At 40.6% G+C, this 23,407-nt stretch overlaps 1 protein-coding gene across 5 annotated transcripts in view; it reads right to left on the bottom strand.

The window, feature by feature from the left end:
• The window catches only part of LOC125761194 (sodium/potassium/calcium exchanger Nckx30C), a 71,298-nt gene extending 57,163 nt beyond the window's left edge, over positions 1–14,135 (bottom strand). For 2 of the 5 annotated variants that reach the window (XM_049422107.1, XM_049422104.1), the window contains exons 1-2: positions 14,026–14,134; positions 11,562–12,813 (exon numbers count right to left, since the gene is read on the bottom strand). In XM_049422107.1, coding sequence (XP_049278064.1) covers positions 11,562–12,375 — 814 coding nt within the window. In that variant the 5' untranslated portion in view covers positions 12,376–12,813; positions 14,026–14,134. Of the gene's footprint in view, positions 1–11,561; positions 12,814–13,833; positions 13,850–14,025 lie in introns of those variants that run through there. The other 3 variants (XM_049422108.1, XM_049422105.1, XM_049422106.1) reach the window with 3 other exon arrangements.
• Between the last annotated feature and the right edge of the window lie 9,272 nt (positions 14,136–23,407).

Below are 23,407 nucleotides of genomic sequence, written 5' to 3' on the forward strand. Positions count from 1 at the left end.
TGTTGAGTTTGCTGTGTTGGTTTTGGTTTTTCGTTTACCCATTTCAAGTCCTTCGGTGTGCTTTACGTGTTGAAGAATGGTGAATGGGAACAGTGGGAAAGTGGTCGGTCGATCAGTTTTCAAAGGATAGTTGTAAAGTTTTTTTTTGGTTTTCAAGTGATAATTTAAATTTTGAAACGTTTAGCTAATATTTTAATATTAGCAATTTTTTTTAAATAAACCCCAAATATAATAAAGTAAATCTCAAATGGTTATAGAAATATTTATGACCAAATATTGTCCGGCCGGTTCCACTGTGTGATGCTAACCAACAACCGGTCTCGAGTTCCACATCCGAACCGGGAACGTTCGACCAAATGTTATACCACGGACGGATGCTGACGGATTCCTTTGCGGTTTCTTACGAATGAAGTGTGTATGGAAATTTCTACCATTGCCTTCCTGCACACCAAGAAGCGAAACGATTTTTTTTTCTTTTTTCACTCCTTTTGCATACTATCATACCGCCTTTGGTTATATATTTTTTCATGCATCCTCTTCTTTACTGTGCAGAGTAGAAAAATTCAAAAATAATTCCATAAAGATTTTTATAAAAAGCACCGTCCTTCTTCACAGGCACTGGATTTTCCTTTCTGGATCGCGCATACTTTACTACTCGAATTTAGATTTCACTTCGCATTAGCATTTAGGCTACCACAGCGCAAAGGCGCTTCTCCTCCTTATACGGAAGGTTTTATCTCTTAAGCACAAAGAAAATGTGTACCAAAAAAACGCGCTTCTGAAACCTTTCCATTGGGGGCTGTAAGGAATAAAGGGAAAAATACACAGCGATAAATATGTTTCTAACCATGAAGGATTGTGCACAAAGTAGCGCCATCGTGACCAAAGGAATTTCCCCCAAACCGCGGTGCATTGCTTGTCCTCCACACCACGCACCACAAAAACCACACTTGAGAAGCGCAGCAAAGGTCATAAAATTCGGCACACCCGCTGACTGGACCGATTTTCACACCCAATCAGTGGCCATTAACGGTGGATATGGTGTGCGCCCTATCGTAGCGCGTTTGGTGCGCAAATTCTGCTGACGACCCGTGAACGTTTGGATTATGAAGCGCATATAAGCATTGTCATAATTGGTCATAAAATTTATCTAATCAAATTTAACTGTCTGTCCGCGAGTGTCGGGTTACGGTACGGCATAATATCTTAATGGAATCCACAATGGCAATCGCAAGTCAAGCAGCAGCATGCTGTCACCCGCATTACCGACCGGCCGTGCGGGCACAATGTAATCCTACAATAATTCACGATAATAAGGGGATTTCATTATATATATTCTTGTGCTTTTCTTCTCTCTATCTTTACTTTTCATTTCAACCCTCACGAGACGGTGCTTAGAACTTCGCGAGCGATTGTTTCGAATCGTACCATCTTGATAAAGCTACTTTTTCATTCGTGCTGATTGCCGCATGTGAGCAGTTTCTTTAGATTGTTGTTTGTTAATGAAGGATGACGAAAAAAAAACCACCACCAACATTCACCAAGCTGTTAAACTCCCGGCACACCATCGGGGTCGGGAACAAAGATGGGAATTTTGTCACTTCTCCCAAGCTGAAAGAGGGATTTAAGCTTTGTGCAAACTGTGACAAAATTAAAGAGAAATTCTAATGACCATGGTAACGGAGAAATTCCTTTTTTTCCCGCCCTTTTTTTCGCGTGCTAAGAAATTGAATCTTTTCGCTTATCCCTAGTTAATTTTGTGCCTTTTTTGGGGAGGTGATGTGAATTTATGAACCATTTTTCCTAACAGTGGCAAGCATGTAACTCGGTGAAGTTTTTCATTAAGCTTGATTTGATTTTTTTTTCTTGGGGCGAGTGTAAAATTAGCTAATGGAGAGTGTTAGGGGTTTCAGAATTTATGAGCATTTTTTAGTACATTTAAGAGGAAATTTAGGTCGTGAAAGAAAACCAGTTTATTGTATTGTTATTATAGTTTGTGCAATAGTAGTTCAAGTGCATAACTTAAACTATCATTTTGTAAGTGATTAACACACATTTGCCCCAAAGTATGCAATTAGCATAACATAAGGAATAATTCTAGTAATTGCATTCATTTAGGCGTTACACAATAAAGTGAGTAAATTCATCATTTTGGAAATCAATCAAAGAGAGTGATACATTTATGCGAATAATATTTAATTCACTTACGCTCTTCTAGAACTATTGAACCAACATATAGGTTATCTTTCATTCGCATAAGGCACGCTACAAATATTGTTAATTGGATCACCAATCTCTATGTGCCTTTTTGCACAGCGCCTTCGTGTTCTTATCTGCAGATCCCCATTTACCCAGAATTGCAGCCATATTCTGTTCAAGGTTATACTAATAAATATCTCCATTTCCTTCAAGACGCTCGGTTTCGACCGGGTCAGATGGATGAACGTAGATAGTACCATTAGTTATTAGGCCTTCGTGCCTGACCAAATACTCAGGCCTGGGTGTGCTAGCGCTTTTCGTTCCTCGATAAATATAGTCCTTGACAGTTACCGAAATTGGCTTACCCCTAGAAAAACTAGGACATGAGCATTGTCAATCGGTGAATGTGTCACACAAATGCCGAATGTTGCTCGGATCAAGAAACAATTCCATTGCATTGTTTGCAGTATTCTGTTCACTTTCCACCAGCGTCTTACAGAGAAAAAGGGTTCCGATGGTCGTACCCGCCCGATGGAGTGTCTTCCATTTGGGTGAATTAATTCACTCACCCCCGTCCCACATAATCACGGTACTCTCATTCAGCGAAAGCACCCCATACAGCAAACTATCCACTGGAGCTATCTCATGTTTATATCGCACATAAAATGATAATTTCCGACGAAGGCACTCGTCCGCAGCGTACACCAGAACACAAACCGACAGAAATACAACCCCAGCACAAGCACCGGCCGACCAGTGGAAGTAGGCAACAAGGATACACTCCCGCAACCCGATCCGGTTACTGCTTATGCTAGGAGGCATCATTCTACCTCGTACGTGGTTCGTGACCTCGAGCATTTTTTCGTCTTCCATGATCTTCCCCTTCGCCTCCCCCCAAAAACCGTTCCTATCGTGATATTGTGCTTGTGTCTTGGCGCTTCGCGCTCGTCCTCCATCAGTAGCAAAGCTTTTTAAAAAAAAAAACAGAACCGCCTGGTTTCGCTGTTTCGGTAGTGGCTCAATGTTTCATCGGCAGCGAAGGAGTACAATCACTTGACCTATTTAATCGCTGAATCGCTAGAGTCATTCTGCCGAGCGTCGAAATGTTCAGCCTTTCAACCGTGCAGCAGCTGGTTCTGCCATCGGGTACACCAGCAACACCGACCAGGTTGGCGCATTACAACTGAAATCATAATGACCATTTTCATTTGCATGTTTGTATGCTTACCGTGTGCTACAGTACCGCAGATTGTGTATTTTTCTGATTTTTCGTTTTGTACTTTCGGTTGCAGCTGGGGAATTTTAAACATTTTCAACCCGTGTGGCAAAACGTTCGTGGCACAGCCAAGCGTCTGATAAATTGGTGTAGGTGACCAGCAAATGAAGGCACACATTTATCAACACATTGCTTACTTTAGAAGGTTCGAATGGTGGTCACCATTGTTTCGGTGTGCATTGAGATGCAGTGTCCATCTTTGGCGATATTGTGCTGATTGGCTTTGCCGTTTTTGCTTAATTGTTGTTTCACATGGTAAGTTAATATATTTCTTTTTCGAACAAGGTTAAAAAGCATGTTTTTTAAGATGTAAAACTTAAACTCTTAGTTCATTTCAAATAAGAAAAAAACAAATTTTAGTACACGATTTTTTAATAATATTTCCCATTCCGATTGAAATATTTCCAAATGTGTGTAAAATATTACACTACAGTTTCATCTTGATGTAACATTGTTTCGCCTGTTGAATTTTGCTGGTTGTACTTATACTTTACAATTTTTTTAAGTAGCAACATTTGCTTGCTAAATAATTCATCATCATTTATCGTTCAGCACACCACTTGGAAGCGATAACACTGGGCAAAGTGTAAGCAAATAGCATCTCCCATTACAACACACGTCAAGGTCATATTAAAAAAAAGATATGTAAAAGAGGTAGTACTTGAGATGCAAAAAAACAACCCCCTCACACACACAAAAACACAAGCGAAACAGTAAAGTGGTTGATAAATCTAAAACAATCGAAAAGCATCTGAGGCGTGAGGAAGCAAATGAAACAAAAGAACCCGAGCCGAACGAAATCAGTCGTAACTTTGTCGAAATTGATTGAAAAACATAAGAAAGAACAAATTTGCTCGAGCCTTCCCATCACCAACGAGTGTTCCTCTGAAGCACACCCCCTACCAGGCCATCCGTGTGTGGGGGAAAGGGCGCTGTTAAATCAAGCCAGTGAAAAATAGAAGCAAACAAACATTTTCTCGTTGATGTGTTCGATTTTTCTTGATCTTCTTCGCCTATTCGCCTGGTGTAGGTGCTTCCTTGCGTGTGAGCAAGCTCGTTAAACATTTCACCATCACCAGCAGCAAAACACACCACCAACGGCGGCCATGGGAGTTTTCCGCCTGGGCTGTCGTGTGCTATTTATCTCAACGCTGGAAAATGCCGAATGTCACACGGGTTTGATGTCTTCGCTGTTCACCGTTGGGTGGAAGCTGCGATCGTCAAGTGGTGCCACCTTCCTCGTGTACGTTCCATGCTATAATATTGGAGCATTTTCACTCGAAGAAAGCAAGACAGCGAAGTCGATTTTGAATGAAACTCTCTCACCAGCGATGCTGAAGCGAGAAGTTGGAATATAATAAATATTTCGAAATAAGTTTTTCTACCAACAACTGCGAACCAGAGGCAAAAGCGGCTTGAATCCGGGTTTTGGGGATGATTTCGCATAAATAAAACATAACGAACCATTTCGGAAAGGTCTGGAATGCTTCATGCCTCATGTAAGTGCTGTATGGTGCAAACCTGACCGAACGTTGGTTGTTCGTTATTTGTAGGACGGTTTTCTTACATACGACTGCTTCCTGTACTCCTGTACCATCTCAGTGCCATCTCAGAACAAGCTTTGCAAGCCGTTCTATGTGTACGACAAAGAATATTTCGGTAGAACACAAAACATACCGTCTTCAAACCCATCCCGAACCCGGTTGACCGGAATCATTTTTGACGGTGCAATGTGGAATCGTTACCGCGCCCGCTTTTTTTTCGGGCCACAACATAAAGTGGGTGACCACCATTTCCCGGTGGCAAAGGGGTGGTTTATAAAAGATGGTGGCATTGGGGAAAAAAAGAAAATAATCTTGATCCAAAATATACACACTTCAGCACCGTGCCCATCCGGGCAGCACAATGTGCCACTAGCATATTGTAGCGAATGCTGACAGTGGAGCTTTTATGGTTGCTTATTTGCATAAGTCAATACGCAATGTGGTGGTTTTGGTGGTAAGCATACACATCCTTCCTCCCAACCAAAAAAAAAACCCAGTACCGCGAAGAAGACACACCAAGTAAAAACAAACACAAAATATGGAGCGACTTTCGTGCGTGTGTGTGTGTGTGTTTGTTGTTTTCGTATGGTTCGGGTCATGAAGTGGAAAAGGGACTCATCCCTCTGTGAAGATGGACGGTGTACGAAATGTGTACAACATGAAACTGTTTAAATCGATACATTTTTTTGCAACTATTTTGAAAGAAATAATGATTGTTCAAATTGAAGGTTGCGCAAGGGAAAGGTCACTGACCGCGTGTTTGTTTTGTTCCCAAATGTTGGTTTATATTAAAAGCTGCTCAAAGAAATAAAATTTATTCTTACGAAAGAATAACATTTTTTTTAAAGAAAATAATAAGATCTCTTTTATATACGATCATGTTTAAAGCCGATTGGAAGTGAAAATGTTCACCCTCCAACCATGGACCATTTGTTTCCTGTGCACGTTTGCACACCTCAGCCAAAAGGTCATTCGTTCGAAGACGAATAAAACACGGCATTCGCTGATTCGATTTACTTCCACCCACCCATAATGGGGAATGTTGTAATGATCATCATTTACTACTGCTACCATCACTTCCCCTCACATCAAACCGTCACACCCACTTTCCCCTTGCCCGTTGTACCACGCATCACCTGAACGGTATTTCATGCCAGTACGGCGATTTATGATGTTTCTTATAGGAGTTTGACATTTACATTCGCTGTCATTGCGGAGGAATGTTTCATTTGTTTCGTTAAGCAATCACGTTGCGCACGGAACGGAAACTTTCGGTGTTCTCGTCCACACGACGACTCCTCAAATTCATCCCTCTCTTTCTCTTTCCTTCTAGGCGATATTATCCTGCTCGGCACCGGGACAGGAAAGGGAAACAGCAATGGCGTCAATGTGCCTTTAGTTTGTGACTGTTTCACACCTTTACACCGTACCGGAACTAACCACGTCGAAGGTTTGAGCGTCGCCCCGTTTCGAAGTGTTATACGTGTGTAGCAAATAAAAGTATTTTCATTACCACACCACACCAGAGGTGAGAGGTTTTTTTTATACTTAAGGTAGGACAATTCGGTTTCGAAATAGTGGCGTTTCTAGACAAATATTCGCGTGTTAGTAACCAACATACAGTCTGCGAATGGGTAAAATGTTTTCCGACGCTGTCTCTATATACGTGAGGGCGGTAATGGAATGTATTATGGTACGGAATGTTTCTTCCGTACCGGATTAACACCTTCACCGACACAGGACACAACGGATTTGGGGTTTATTTCATTTACGTTCCTTTTTTTCTTGTTTCTCTCCCCCACCAAATCGGATTAATAACATTTTTCTTATCGATTTTCCGCACATGGGTTGCGATTGCGATAAAGGCAAACCGAAAAAAGCAGCGAGCCAAAAAAAGAAAAAAACGAACCGTGGGTTGCTTCTGGAACTATTTTAGAATTTTACGATCCCATTTTGTCCTTGGGGAATTTACGAAATAAACATGAAATGCGTTGCCTGTAGGAAGATGAAAAAAAAACCCCGGTTTACCCTTACAGGCAGCGCATATTCCGTGAGACGTTCGATCGAATGTCATAATTGCGAAAAACCTCGAGCAAGTCGAAATTTACGAACCAGAAAGCTTTCACAACCGGCAAAACTTTTGCACTGACTGTGGCAAGAAGGGAAACGTTGTGCCGGCGATAGGAAATAGGTCCGACCGAGAATGAACCGAGCGAAATGAAATAGTTTTAATGAGTTTAAACGCTTTTGACATTTTGTAAATTTGTTTCATTTTTCAAACCCCGTTGCCGATGGCTAAAGTAAAACCCCGCGTCGAAAGCTATAATGTTGCTTCCTGCGATGGCTGGTGAAGCATTCCGATTCCGTCCGATTGAAGATGAATGTTAATGCGGTGCGAGAGCTGCGAAAGAAGTGTAGCAGTAGCAGAAATTATTGCATCGCGATACACGGATGCAATGTGAAAGTTTTTACTTGATCTTTCATTTTGTTTTTTTTTTTGTTACTTACAAACAACGGTACAGGGTTGATAGTTTTGTACGAATAAATGAAACTTTATTTATTGCGGTAGTGAGGAAAAAGGATAATTTTCGAGTCTATTGCAAAGCATTAGATAAGTATCAGTTTAACTGTGAATAAACTCGAGTTTATTTTATAGCGCTTTCATTCCCCTAATGAGGCACTTTTGTTTGTTGAGACACACAGAGGAAAAGGTAAAATATCTTCACTCCGGCTTTATTTAGCCATTCGTTCGTTCATTCACCGTGAGTTGTTCGACTCGGATACGGTTCGGATAGTGAAACGCCTCCGTTATTGTTATATAACTCTCAAGGATGTTGCTATTTTCATAATCAACACTTCAACAGCGAAATGGTTCCGGTGTGTTGATTTTTTTCTGCTGTTGCCACTTTTCGTTTTCATTGTTCTCGTGGAAGCGTGTCCGTGTGGATTTGTTATTAAGTACACCGAGTGTGTTTTGCAATCAGAATGAGATGTTTGCTTATATTTATGTGGGGGGTAAGTAGCGTTAGCAGAGTAAAAGAATTTTAGAGAAGAAATGAAGTGTTGTTTTCTATTTCTTTACAAAAAGTTTTTTTTTATAATCAAAACATTCTTCATAAACATGAATATTATCATAAAAATGAACATTCTAAATTTGGTTAGGAAACGTTTTAATTATTTATCACAGAATAATTTCTGTACAATTTTTACTTTCCTTTTCGTAAAATGTAACTTACGATGGAGGCGCCTAGTGTTTTTTTTTGCTAACCAATGGAGGCGCCCAGTGTTTTTTGCTAACCAATGGAGGCGCCTAGTGTTTTTTGCGAGTCGTTCTATTGTCATGAAAATATGATATACAATTTAATTTAGTAATAGAAAACGTCATATAAGCGAGGTTTTAAAATTATTGTGTCATTTAAGTTCGCTTATTAAATTTCCTGCACCAATCAAGTCAAAACTGCTGGTGCTTCTGTAGAAAGCGGTAGGTTATTTTTCCCAAAAATAAACTTTTTCTTCTCGAACCCCACTTTTACGGTACTAGAATCAGTACTTCCAAAGCTGTTGTACACCTTCACAGTGCCCAACAAAATCGTATCATCTTTTCCAAAAAGCTTCACTTGTACGGGTGCTTTGCACGACGCGTAGCCATTAGAGCACGTGTTACCCAATTCGGTTAACTACACTTCTCCCACGTTTCCCTAGCATTGCTTATCCCCGTAGGTCCCTACCAAATTATGTGTGCTCTCCCACAGCATGATAAATCTCATTCTCTCTTTCTTTCTCTCTCTTGATTTGCTAATAAAAGCTCGCCTTTCCTGCGAGAAGCAGGTGGAACACGCGAATCACGTGAAACACATCAATGAGAGAACAGGAGCAATGGGCTTCTATCGTGGTGAGCATGTTTCCAAGCATGGGAGAATGTCGTTGGCCGATGCTCGCACTCGAAGCTGCAAGAATATACAGATCAAGCCGAGTATCAATGCTTGATACACATAACCGAACACAGGAAAACAAGAAGGAAAGAGCAAGCTAGTCCCGTGTACATATTCCCTTCGGTTCGGGAACCAGGGAAAACCTTCCCAACGGGCCAAACAGCGACCACTTCGTGCTTCAGGAGCGATTAACACACAGAGACTTGCCGTACCTGTGCTCTGTGAATATCCTTCGATATTCTGCACCTTGAAGCTACTTTATGGAAACGTCGTCTTTTTTTCCAAAACGTTCTTTTTTTGTAGTTGTTTTCGTTTCTTCCTTCCTCCATGGAAAGCAAAAAAAAACCCTCTCGCTCACCCACACCAGTAGACCAGTGTCCTGATAATCGATACTCCCTAACGACGGTAACGGTAGAACTACGCGAGGACAAACGATGACAACCACCTTCATCCACGTTCGTTCGCGACACAGTAAAGAAGCAAGAAAAAAAAGAATGGAAAGATGAAAATGCACGCGGGGTGTCGTAATTGTGGGAACGAAACCATTATTCCTGTCGGGGTTTTGGTTCAAAGTTCCCCATGTTAGGCGTGTGTCTGTTTGTGTGTAGAAAGCGCAATAATTCGAGCAGCGGCCACGGGAATGATTCGACAAACAACCCGACAGACAAAGAGACCTCAAATTTGAGAGAATGACGGTAAAATTCTCTCAAATTTGAGAAAATTACGGTAAAAGATCAAGAAGAACATGGAAAACGACGGCGAAACCCGAAAAAAAGCATGAAACCCTTGATTGTGTGTGTGAGCCGACAGAGTTTGTTGAAGCTAGAATTGTTTCCATCTCGTTCTGACCTATATTGTTCATCCTGCGTCCTTACTCTAGCGTTCATCCCACACTGTGACGAGCTCAGTTTGCTGTGCGCTAAGTCCAGGGCGGACGTGTTGTGGGACTTAGAAAATTTTATATCTGTGCGTGCGTAAATGATGCGCGGAAGTTTGCAAGTATGCGCGATTGCTTTGTGCAGTGCAATATGCTGACCAGTGTTGTGATTTATGTTGAGTTGATGTGCCTTTTCATGCCATTAACGTGTGGTGTTAGTTTTTTCCCTTCACTCCGTGCTTGCTTCGGCAAGCGCATTGAAATGTAGTGAGGGAAAAAACTTTCGGTGCATGTTGTGGAAACTTCTTCCCCTTTTCACACGACGATTAATTCAGTTGGTGCTGTGTTTGGTGTGTGAATGTTTATGCGTGTATTTTGGTGACAAATAGTGTCAAACATATTGTACGCGTTGGTACAGGATAGTGATTTCGTCTTCCTTTTGTGCTTCTTTTGTGCTGCGTCATTCGCCGTGCGCACACTGTAATCCTGTGTGCAGTGAAGGATCGTTTTTTCTTCTTGCGCTGTTTGCCGCATCGTACGCGCACCCTAATCCAGTGTGCAGTGAAGGATCGTGTTTTTGTCGTCCTCTTCGGTGTTGTTCGTGTGTCGTCGTGTTTGCCATGCAGCGAAGCATGCGACATGACACACACTGTTACACGTCTTACACTATAATTGTAGAGCGGTGCTACAGCCCCGCCTACTTAAAAATCAGGAAAAAGCTCAAAAAATCAAAAACAGAACGAGAGGTCGCGATACGTTTTTGAATAGGGGCGCGCGAGAAGCACATAGGGGTCGTCGATTCCAGCAGTGGAAGCAATTCAAGCAGTTTAAATGCCCATTGTTTGCTATACGGGAACTGATGGTCGAGCTGTGTGTTCGAGTGGTTGGCCTTGAAATTTCCTTACACTCGATCTGAAGAAGGTTTTGTGTGTTCAGCATGATTGATTGAGTAGCAATTGGAATGATCCGATCCGTTCACACAAACACGAAACGACACAGGGAACGTCAACCAGAAAACGAACGAGTAGATTAAGCATCAGCTCATGTGGTGTTACTAACGAAAAACCGTTAGTAACCATTACATAATACGATCAAAGTATTAAAGTGTACAACTTAAATTATGCTTATTCTTCACATTTCAACGCAAAATGCAAACCATTTTTTTTAAAAGGCGAATGCCAAAACTTTGTGACCTCTGGTAGAAATATATTTTTTGTTAATAGCATAGATAACAGACAATGTTAACACACACATTCATAGGAGGTACCGGGATGGCCACGGAAAACCAACCTTATTTCCACTGCTCTTGCTCTCTCACGTCTGCTTTCTCTCTCACTCTCTCTCTCTCTCACTCGTTTACTCCCTCTCGCACACACAAATTCGTTTGAAAAAGCGTTTCTGCTATTGGCAAAGTAACGATGTTAAACAGAATTTCTAGAACCAGAATCCTCGAATTATCAGGATATCGATTAATCGCAAATGTTTCGTTTCGTTTGCCAAAAATAATAATAATAATTCCATCTAATCTTTGCTTATCGCCACCTACCCTCCCTCTTCTCCTCTCCGTTTAATCGTCCTTGATCGAAAATAAATAACTCCTTTTTTGCAGAACCTTTTTTTTCCTATGCAATCAAAACTTCTCAAAAATTCCCATTTTTTTTGGGAAGAACCCTTTTTTGGGGGAGGTGGGTTTGCGCTTAACTAGTCTACAGAGGAGGTCAAACACTATTTACCATTTGACAGCTGCAGCAGCGTCGTTCCGGAGAGCAGTGTTGTGGAGTTTTGGTCGTAGTAGAGCGCCATATCCGAGAGTGATTCCGCACTGGCGGGGCTCGCTGGCAGCAGGAGGTTAACGAGGCCAAGCCCGAGCACGAGGAAGGGCAGCAGCCGGCTGCGGGTCGTGAACCCGAACCTTAGGGAGCCCCTCGGGCCCCAAGGCACGCATCGAAGGGACTTGCCCGCTTTCCGAACACCGCACGGTTTGCTGCCGAAGGTGGACACGGTGGTGTTGCTGGTGTTGTTGTTGTTGTTGTTGTTGTTGTTGCTGGTGGTATTGGTGATGGTGGACGTGTTGGTGGTAAGCGTGTTGCAGCTACCACCATCGCTACATGCCGCTGTCACCATCCGTTGCACCGTACGCCTCCGTCTCGCACTGTGACAGGTGTTCTGGTGCAGCAGCTCCATCGTACAGGAGGGTAGTAACGCCGGCACTGGTAGTGGTGGTGTTGTTGTTGTTGCTGTTGCTGCTGCTGCTGCTGTCGCTTCTAGTGATGATGACGATGATGATGTTGGTGGTGAAAGGTGCAACGGTGGTGCCTCCGTTCGGCTGCAACCTCTGCTACCGATCCCGGTTCCGGCACGGTGCATCGCTGTGGTAGTATTATTATCGACAGTGGTAATAGTAGTAGTAGTAATAGTAGTAGTGCTTAGTTTTCGGCTACGACACGCTGCAGTTTGCTGGTGCATCGTTCCGACCGACGCTGGTAGCGGCGACGAGGACCTCGACGTGTACGACGACGACAGTAGCGAGAGCGGTGATGGCTTCATTGCGTCCTTTTTTTTGTTAGGAAAAAGAGTACCTTTCTCCGGGGAAAAAAAAGGAACGCCGTCTCCTATCAAGGGTAGCTTCTCGTGGGCATGGCGCTTGGAGCGGCTATACCGTTCCTGCTTCAACTGCGTCCCCGCCGGGGAGGGTACTTGTGCGCCCGTTGCCTATCTATACACCTTCCGGGAACACACTGCCTGTGTGTTTGTGTGCGTGTATGTATGTAATGTGTACGTGTGTATGTGTGTGTTTCTCACTTTCTTCACAACTTTCCGGTCAAACGTGCGGGGGTGAGGGGAAAAAACGAAGCGTCAACCGTTTCCAAATTGGGGAAGGAAAGATGTACGCCACTAAATTCACGGTTTTGTACCCGAAACGGTGTTGCTAAAAGGGTTCTTAAAACTGATTCCAAACCACTACATCTGGTCGAGATCGATGAGCTGCAAAATAAGGGAACACGAACACGTAAATTTTTTTAGTCGAACATTGTTCCCGGGTTTCCGGGAAAAGCAGCAAAAGCGCGAGGAAAACTGACGAAACCAAAAGAAAAAAAAATGTCCATCAAGCACGGTGTTTTGCGTGTCTGTAGGTGTGCGCTTTTCGGTCCGTACCCGTACAGCCGGGCAGCTGTTAGCCGTTCAGTGCGCGGCCCGGGAAACCGACCTAACCACAGCTGTACCACATCACTAACACAAGCGACCACGATACGGTGCCGAGCACGGGACGGGTTTTGTAAAACGTTTGGAAACCATCGCACGTCGCTTCTCTAGGTGGTTTGCTGTTTTTTTTTCCTTTGCAACGCATTTTCTACACCGTTTCAGACAAGCATTGGGAGGAATTGGTCACGAGGACATGGCTGTTTATTTTACATTTTCATCTGTTGTGAAGGATTTTTTTTTGCTTTGTGTTGCTTCCCAACTAGCTACGAGGATAAGCTTTTCCTTTCACAATTTACCGTGAAAATGTGTACTATCTGAACCGATCGGTACACTTCGGGGCTGACATGGGCCCGCCGTACAAAACACTGCACAGAACCTGCTAGATCGAACACATACACGCACACACACGCAGCGCACAGCAAAAAGGGACGCACAAACACAACCCTACCTTTTAGTCGCAAATCACGCACGCAAAAAGAAAAGGGAAACGAACCCGAAATCTGGGGAAACACTTCGGCCCGTTCTCCCTTTCTGACCTTCTTCCTAAACTTTCCCCATAAAATCCAGGATATAATGTATCGTATCAGGACATTAAAGGGTTCCTACTTCAAACTAGGCCCCAGACACTTGCGTTTCGACGGGTAATATGATGAATTTTCCCTTCAGTGCCCAAGAGGCAAAAAAAAGTAATTAGCGTTGACTATTTTCCTTTTAAAAAACACCTTTCAGCCCCTTCACTCTCCACCCCACATCAACACACACTGAAAAAATTGGACACGGACACAAAAAAAACACACATACACACGCTGGTTCGTTTTGTTTCGTTCGCGCGCCGCACACACTTCCAACAAACAGGAGTTTTAGCGAAACCTTTCTTTACGGGGATGATTGTGTTGGGATGAGAATTACGGGGATGATTTCGGAGGGGTTCTTTTTTCCTGTGTGTGCCAAAGATGGAACTGTAATTTTTGTTATTGTTACAACAAACCGTACTAGTATAGTTTATATACAAAGGGGATCAAACCGAGGTATTGTTATCGCAGTGGACGCGCACGAACTAACGCGCTGGGAATCGTGCACGAGCGTCACTGGAATGCATGCAGCGAACGATTTCGCTGGAAAGCTCTCGCTCGTCCGTTGTTCGGTTTTTGTTGTTTTTTTTTTGTTGCAGGATCCTTGCCTGGGAAGACCAGTTCATACACTCCCCCGAAAACCGGTTCGGTCGTTCGCTCGCTCGCTCGCTGGTGTGATCCAGGACCTTGTACGAGTGTGAAAATTTTGTCGATAAATCCGTAAAGGAGCGACTTTTCAGCGAGCACGAGGAAAGCGAGCAAAATGAGTAAAAGGAGAATGAGATAGCGAAATGATGAGTGAGCGTGAGTATCTTTTGTTATCTCGCGGGAGAGACTTTTCATACCCCAACCTTTCTGGGAGCTTTCAAGGTTTTGTGAGAAAAGCTTCCTCAATTTCTAACATCTTAAAGCTGATTCTCTCTCTCTCTCTCGCGTTCTCGCTCTCCTTCTCTTTTGACCTCACTTTACGCTCGCCTGAAGTTTCATCAGCTGTAAATCAACACGAACCAAGCTACCTTTTTGCATTCCCCCTCGACCAAAAAGGACAATTGCACGAACACTAGCGTGTACGTGTGGTACGGAGAGATCTACTATACCAGCATTAGCTCGTTTTCACCGTTTTCGGTTCGAGGCAGCCGCGTTCATTCACAGGAGAAAAGGAAAACATACTATGCGGTTTCGAAACCGTGTGGCTAGTAGTACGATCAACGAGACTTTCCAATGACGAGGTTAACGAGATTAGCGGAACGAATGAATTAACTTGCGTAAAAAAGAAAGACGTTTATTTTATATCCTAACATGCTACTGCTGCTAATTTGTTTTTAGCCTTTTTAAATATAGAAAAAACATTTAATAAATAATAATAAAAATTACTACTTACACAGTACTAACATGGCATGGCAAAAGAAATCCCACCCGGAACATAATTCGATGGAAATATTCATATTAAATCATTTCTTTCTCCTTATCATACGCGGTGGGATTAATATAAATTCCTACTACTATAAAAATAGCAACCAGCCGGCAAAAAGAGACGATCTTGCAAAAAAAAAAAAAATCCCCCCTCGTATGCAAAACATTCCAAAGCCCTAATCCTCACTCCATTGCTCCCTTCTGGCGGAGCCAGTAAGTATACGGTTGTGGCGTGAAAAGCTACGGCGCAAGCTCTCCAGCTCGTGGCAGCACCCGGAGAGAGAGAACCTGCAAATTACTCTCCTGCACGCATACACACTACGCAGGATAGTCGGGATTGCTGCAGAAGCCTACAGGAGCCCACCGAGGAGTTTTTTCTTCTGCTTTTTTTTTAGTAGGTGGCACACTTCGGTTCGTACCGACTCGACCCAAATACATGGTGCCGTACCAAACCAGCACACTGACGCTGACGATGTGTAGTTTGAAAGAGAAAAGCCAATTCGGGAGAATAAACATTCGCCCGGAAAGCTTCGGGACGTCCTACTCCAACGTGTAGTAAAGTGTGCCCGTCCCCTGATGATCCGTTTCATCCTGGGTTCGTCGCCTTCACGAACCAGAATGCCAACGGACTGGCCAAAGCTTGTTCTTCATTCACTTTTTCGCTCGTCTCTGAAAAAGCTTCACCCTAGAACGCACACACATTGGGAATTGTCGAACTGGAAGAGAATACGGAACGATGTGAATACTCCCACACTTCGGAAGCTTCGATGGTGAAATCGGAATGGTGCAGTCTAGCGCAATGTTGTCGATGATGCATACTCCAAGCAAAGACCCCTCTACCACTGTTCGATGCCCTAAATAATGACTAGTAAACCGAATGTGCCTTTTTCTTGGGTTCGGATGTTTGTGAGTAGTGGTTGCATAGAGTATTTTTTGACGGCCCCGGGGGGGGGGATACTTATTCGAGGAGGGATTCTTCCTTCGGGGTGGTTTGATAACATAAAAAAAAGATCGGAGCTCTCGAATCTTGTTTCATTGCTAATCTTTAATTTGGTAATTGAAGGACACAAGAAATCGTTTGCTGCTTACAATGCCATCATAAGAGTATTCTTTTCGAGTTTTTTTTTTTGTCAGAAGTGCTCCTGAATGTAGGCAATTTGAGGTATATTTGCCCTAACAAACTCAAACATTAAAAATTTGGCATGCAAAAACTTGGGATATTCTTGCATTATGAAAGTTCCGAAAAAAAGCAACCCTTCAAGGAAAATACTTATTGTGCTTTTGTTAGATATACAATAAATAAAGACAATTTAAAATATACGAAAAAAACATGAATCAATCTTAAAATACAACCGTGTATGGACGATACGCATAAGGATACGCACCATCAGTCCCAAAAAGCACACGGAACATTTGACAGTGACTTTCCGAATGTCGTCGCTTTATGCTGATTATACACATTTACAACCACGACCACAGACACACGAACACGATTAAGGTGTTTCTCGGGACGCTTCGAAGAACAACCCCAAAAAAACAGGAATCGCACGGAACATCGCCATACCCTGGTGTGCGTTAGGTAAAGTTGACTGGCCGCTTAAATGGCCGCCCATACCGATTGCTTCCGCTTGTCCGTCCCTTCCCTTTCCCCGCGGTACAAATGGTGTTCTCGGTACTCTCGTAAATCATGCTGCCAGGACTTACCGGGGGCGTTGTTGTTCTTCGATGCTTTTCAAGCATTACTAGCGTTCCATGCTGAAACCCACCAGAAGAAAGGGCACGCATCACAAACTCGTCCTTCTAGCGAACATTAACCTTCTTTTTTCTGTGTGTGTGTTTTTTTTTTGCTCTTCTCACCATATTAAAACGAACATTCCGGACCAGGCTGACTGGCCGACCTTTCCTTTCCGTTGGGGGTTTTTTCCCCCATCCACAAACGTACACACGTACACGATCGGTCTACGTGTGGACACAGGGTGTTAGGTCGAGCCGGAATCAGGCCACGTATTGGCAATTATTTTCATGTTTGGCCACACTTTGACTGCTCACGGAACGCGCGTGAAAACATCCAAAAGTGGTAGTCAAGGTGGTAGTCAAAGTTTTGCATCCTGCTCGCCCGTTTCACAGCCCATGCCACCTTCAAAACACAGGGAACAGACGTTTCGGAAAGATGGAAAAAGGTGCTCGATTAACTGCATGGGAGGTAATTATACAAGCACGAGCCTCCTGCTCCTGCGAAAGGGGTTGCGGGAGTGGAAACGGAACAACCATGCAAGCAGCCTCTTGAAAAAGGCACACGAATAATAACGGCACGGTACAACACGATCGACTCGTTGTACAATGTCCCTTCCCTTCCCCATCAAACAATCAACCAAATGGGCGAATTCACAAATTGACCCTAATGCTGAGCGATACCCCGTTACTGTTTGATGTTTTTTTTTCTTCGGCTTTATTTACATGGCGATGGGGCTGGAGAAAAGCAAGTGGCAAACTTGGTCGAGCAAACAAACCAACAGCAACCAAAGACTAACACACACACACACAGGCACACCGAAAAATCCCATTTGGATAAACCACGCTACAAACGATTGGTGTTGCTCCACTTTAGAACGAAGCTAAAGAGTGGCAACGGAAATGGTAAGTATCGAAATTTTTTAAATCGTATGCCACTCTACGCTCCTGTAAGATGTTTGCTGGGAAGGTGGCATGAGAGACAGGTTGTTTTACACGTGTAAAGGATGGGAAGAGTTTTTTTTTATTTCGTTGGTTTGTTCTGCAAAACAATCGTAACGATTTTGCCTCATAAACATGACAATAAAAATTTACCCACTTTTTCAAGTAATATTTGTCCTGTAAAGCAATTTTATAAAGTTTTTAAGTGATTTGATTTAATAATTTAATTTAGTAATTTAAAAAAAAAATCATGTGTGGCATGTGTGGCTTTACCCCATCACTTAACGCTTAGTAGTTATCGCGTTTGCGAACGTTTGCGAACGTAAATGTTAGCTAAATGTAAAATTTAGCAAAATTTATAAATGTGATATATTTTAATGCGAATTTGATGCAATAAGTTTCTTTTCACTCAAATAATGCTTGAAACACAAAAAAGAATAAAAAATCGGAAAAAATTTAAAAAAAAAATTTTAACTCGAAAATTTCATAAGGGGTACCCCTTGCCATTTTTTTGAGAAAATTTGGAAAAAAAATTAAATTGATTTATTTTAATGCCAATTGGTTGCAATAAGTGTCTTTTCACTCAAATAATGTTTTAAATTAAAAAAGAATAAAAAATTAGAAAAAAATAAAACAATTATAAAAATTTGAAAATTTCATAAGGCCTATTTTTGCTCCAAGTTTTGCCTATAACTCGGTCGGTATCGAACGGATCGCCAATCTTTAACCTGTGGTCGATAGATGGCATCAATGGCTACATTTTCTTCTTGGACGGCCATGCCCTCAGATGTCTGCGCCAGAAGTTATTCGAGAAACCAAGTTCCATACCCTGTTTGAGAAAATGTAAAATTTTCCTCGTTTTTGCTCCAAGATTTCCCTATAACTCGGTCGGTATCTAACGGATCGCCAATCTTTAACCTGTGGTCGATAGATGGCTCCAATGGCTACATTTTCTTCTTGGACGGCAATGCCCTCAGATGTCTGTGCCAGAAGTTATTCGAGGAACCAAGTTCCATACCCTGTTTGAGAAAATGTAAAATTTTTGAGTAATTCAGCAAAATTTATAAATGTGATATATTTTAATGCGAATTTGTTGCAATAAGTTTCTTTTCACTCAAATAATGCTTGAAACACAAAAAAGAATAAAAAATCGGAAAAAATTAAAAAAAAAAATTTTAACTCGAAAATTTCATAAGGGGTACCCCTTGCCATTTTTTTGAGAAAATTTGGAAAAAAAATTAAATTGATTTATTTTAATGCCAATTGGTTGCAATAAGTGTCTTTTCACTCAAATAATGTTTTAAATTAAAAAAGAATAAAAAATTAGAAAAAAATAAAACAATTATAAAAATTTGAAAATTTCATAAGGCTTATTTTTGCACCAAGTTTTGCCTATAACTCGGACGGTATCCAACGGATCGCCAATCTTTAACCTATGGTCGATATATGGCTTCAATGGCTACATTTTCTTCTTGGACGGCCATGCCCTCAGATGTCTGCGCCAGAAGTTATTCGAGGAACCAAGTTGCATACCCTGTTTGAGAAAATGTAAAATTTTCCTCGTTTTTGCTCCAAGTTTTCCCTATAACTCGGTCGGTATCTAACGGATCGCCAATCTTTAACCTGTGGTCGATAGATGGCACCAATGGCTACATTTTCTTCTTGGACGGCAATGCCCTCAGATGTCTGTGCCAGAAGTTATTCGAGGAACCAAGTTCCATACCCTGTTTGAGAAAATGTAAAATTTTTGAGTAATTCAGCAAAATTTATAAATGTGATATATTTTAATGCGAATTTGTTGCAATAAGTTTCTTTTCACTCAAATAATGCTTGAAACACAAAAAAGAATAAAAAATCGGAAAAAATTAAAAAAAAAATTTTTAACTCGAAAATTTCATAAGGGGTACCCCTTACGATTTTTTTGAGAAATTTTGCAAAAAAAATTAAATTGATTTATTTTAATGCCAATTGGTTGCAATAAGTGTCTTTTCACTCAAATAATGTTTTAAATTAAAAAAGAATAAAAAATTAGAAAAAAATAAAACAATTATAAAAATTTGAAAATTTCATAAGGCTTATTTTTGCACCAAGTTTTGCCTATAACTCGGTCGGTATCTAACGGATCGCCAATCTTTAACCTGTGGTCGATAGATGGCACCAATGGCTACATTTTCTTCTTGGATGGCCATGCCCTCAGATGTCTGCGCCAGAAGTTATTCGAGGAATCAAGTTCCATACTCTGTTTGAGAAAATGTAAAATTTTTAAGTAATTTAGCAAAATTTATAAATGTGATATATTTTAATGCGAATTTGTTGCAATAAGTTTCTTTTCACTCAAATAATGCTTTAAACACAAAAAAGAATAAAAAATCGGAAAAATTTAAAAAAAAAAATTTCAACTCGAAAATTTAATAAGGGGTACCCCTTGCCATTTTTTAGAGAAAATTTGGAAAAAAAAATTAAATTGATTTATTTTAATGCCAATTGGTTGCAATAAGTGTCTTTTCACTCAAATAATGTTTTAAATTAAAAAAGAATAAAAAATTAGAAAAAAATAAAACAATTATAAAAATTTGAAAATTTCATAAGGCTTATTTTTGCACCAAGTTTTGCCTATAACTCGGTCGGTATCGAACGGATCGCCAATCTTTAACCTGTGGTCGATAGATGGCATCAATGGCTACATTTTCTTCTTGGACGGCCATGCCCTCAGATGTCTGCGCCAGAAGTTATTCGAGGAACCAAGTTCCATACCCTGTATGAGAAAATGTAAAATTTTCCTCGTTTTTGCTCCAAGTTTTCCCTATAACTCGGTCGGTATCTACCGGATCGCCAATCTTTAACCTGTGGTCGATAGATGGCACCAATGGCTACATTTTCTTCTTGGACGGCAATGCCCTCAGATGTCTGTGCCAGAAGTTATTCGAGGAACCAAGTTCCATACCCTGTTTGAGAAAATGTAAATTTTTTGAGTAATTCAGCAAAATTTATAAATGTGATATATTTTAATGCGAATTTGTTGCAATAAGTTTCTTTTCACTCAAATAATGCTTGAAACACAAAAAAGAATAAAAAATCGGAAAAAATTAAAAAAAAAATTTTTAACTCGAAAATTTCATAAGGGGTACCCCTTGCCATTTTTTTGAGAAAATTTGGAAAAAAAATTAAATTGATTTATTTTAATGCCAATTGGTTGCAATAAGTGTCTTTTCACTCAAATAATGTTTTAAATTAAAAAAGAATAAAAAATTAGAAAAAAATAAAACAATTATAAAAATTTGAAAATTTCATAAGGCTTATTTTTGCACCAAGTTTTGCCTATAACTCGGACGGTATCCAACGGATCGCCAATCTTTAACCTATGGTCGATATATGGCTCCAATGGCTACATTTTCTTCTTGGATGGCCATGCCCTCAGATGTCTGCGCCAGAAGTTATTCGAGGAACCAAGTTCCATACCCTGTTTGAGAAAATGTAAAATTTTCCTCGTTTTTGCTCCAAGTTTTCCCTATAACTCGGTCGGTATCTAACGGATCGCCAATCTTTAACCTGTGGTCGATAGATGGCACCAATGGCTACATTTTCTTCTTGGACGGCAATGCCCTCAGATGTCTGTGCCAGAAGTTATTCGAGGAACCAAGTTCCATACCCTGTTTGAGAAAATGTAAAATTTTTGAGGAATTCAGCAAAATTTATAAATGTGATATATTTTAATGCGAATTTGTTGCAATAAGTTTCTTTTCACTCAAATAATGCTTGAAACACAAAAAAGAATAAAAAATCGGAAAAAATTTAAAAAAAAAATTTTAACTCGAAAATTTCATAAGGGGTACCCCTTGCCATTTTTTTGAGAAAATTTGCAAAAAAAATTAAATTGATTTATTTTAATGCCAATTGGTTGCAATAAGTGTCTTTTCACTCAAATAATGTTTTAAATTAAAAAAGAATAAAAAATTAGAAAAAAATTAAACAATTATAAAAATTTGAAAATTTCATAAGGCTTATTTTTGCACCAAGTTTTGCCTATAACTCGGACGGTATCCAACGGATCGCCAATCTTTAACCTATGGTCGATATATGGCTCCAATGGCTACATTTTCTTCTTGGATGGCCATGCCCTCAGATGTCTGCGCCAGAAGTTATTCGAGGAACCAAGTTCCATACCCTGTTTGAGAAAATGTAAAATTTTCCTCGTTTTTGCTCCAAGTTTTCCCTATAACTCGGTCGGTATCTAACGGATCGCCAATCTTTAACCTGTGGTCGATATATGGCACCAATGGCTACATTTTCTTCTTGGACGACCATGCCCTCAGATGTCTGTGCCAGAAGTTATTCGAGGAACTAAGTTCCATACCCTGTTTGAGAAAATGTAAAATTTTTGAGTAATTTAGCAAAATTTATAAATGTGATATATTTTAATGCGAATTTGTTGCAATAAGTTTCTTTTCACTCAAATAATGCTTTAAACACAAAAAAGAATAAAAAATCGGAAAAAATTAAAAAAAAAATTTTAACTCGAAAATTTCATAAGGGGTACCCCTTGCCATTTTTTTGAGAAAATTTGGAAAAACAATTAAATTGATTTATTTTAATGCCAATTGGTTGCAATAAGTGTCTTTTCACTCAAATAATGTTTTAAATTAAAAAAGAATAAAAAATTAGAAAAAAATAAAACAATTATAAAAATTTGAAAATTTCATAAGGCTCATTTTTGCACCAAGTTTTGCCTATAACTCGGACGGTATCCAACGAATCGCCAATCTTTAACCTGTGGTCGATAGATGGCACCAATGGCTACATATAGTATTTTGCCCGATGTATGAAGCGGTGGGGAAAAAACATCTTCGTCCATCTATTTATCTGGTTACAATTTCTTCTGGAAAAAATAAGACAAGATTTTCTAGCGCCAAACACACAAATAAACGGACTGTGTTTGTATCACAGGAGTTTGCATGATCCGGCGACGAGCTTTCTTGATGGTCCGTTGTTTTGAAACATCGTCACTGGGCTTACAAAACTCGCCTTTCTCATCAACTTCATCAAAATAATAAATTTATTACTTGTTATAACTTTCTTTGTTTAAATTAATTTAATTTCAATCAAGATTATTTGCTCGTTACCAGATTATTTTGAAGTCGCGCCTGAATCGCAAAATTATGTTGAAAAACTGAACTGCTTTTGTCGCGTTCGCAAACGCGACAATTGCTAAGCATGTATTGGAGTTACATTTCAAACAAAAAAGCTCCTTAAAGTAACTGCAAACTGCGAAACAAATTCCTCCTTAAGTTTTAAATAAATCTTTTTTTGGGAAAACTAGAGTAAATACAATTGTGTTGTCAACAGATAAGTTAAACTTTGTGCACCAAATTTAAATCAACGTGAAAGATGATTCGTTTTGCCATATCCCTTATCACTTCCCTTCTCCTCACTGTCTCTTCCCTCACAACATGCTGTATTATTTAAATTGCTGTTGAAACGTAAACGATAACCACCATTATCGTTCGCCGACTGTACACTGATATGAAATGTACCGCACGCTCACTTCTATCAATCATTTCTATCCTGTGCAAAAGCTTTCCAAGCTCGTTCTCTTTCTCTTCCACACTTTCGTTATTCTTCGCACATACAATACATTAATAATGGCTTCCTCGCCCCCTTTCCTATAATCCTTGCTTGAGCCTATAAAAAACAACAAAACTCCTTGGTACCGATGAGGT

The sequence above is a fragment of the Anopheles funestus genome, chromosome 2RL (genome assembly GCF_943734845.2).
Source record: "Anopheles funestus chromosome 2RL, idAnoFuneDA-416_04, whole genome shotgun sequence".
Taxonomy (NCBI): Eukaryota; Metazoa; Arthropoda; class Insecta; order Diptera; family Culicidae; genus Anopheles; species Anopheles funestus.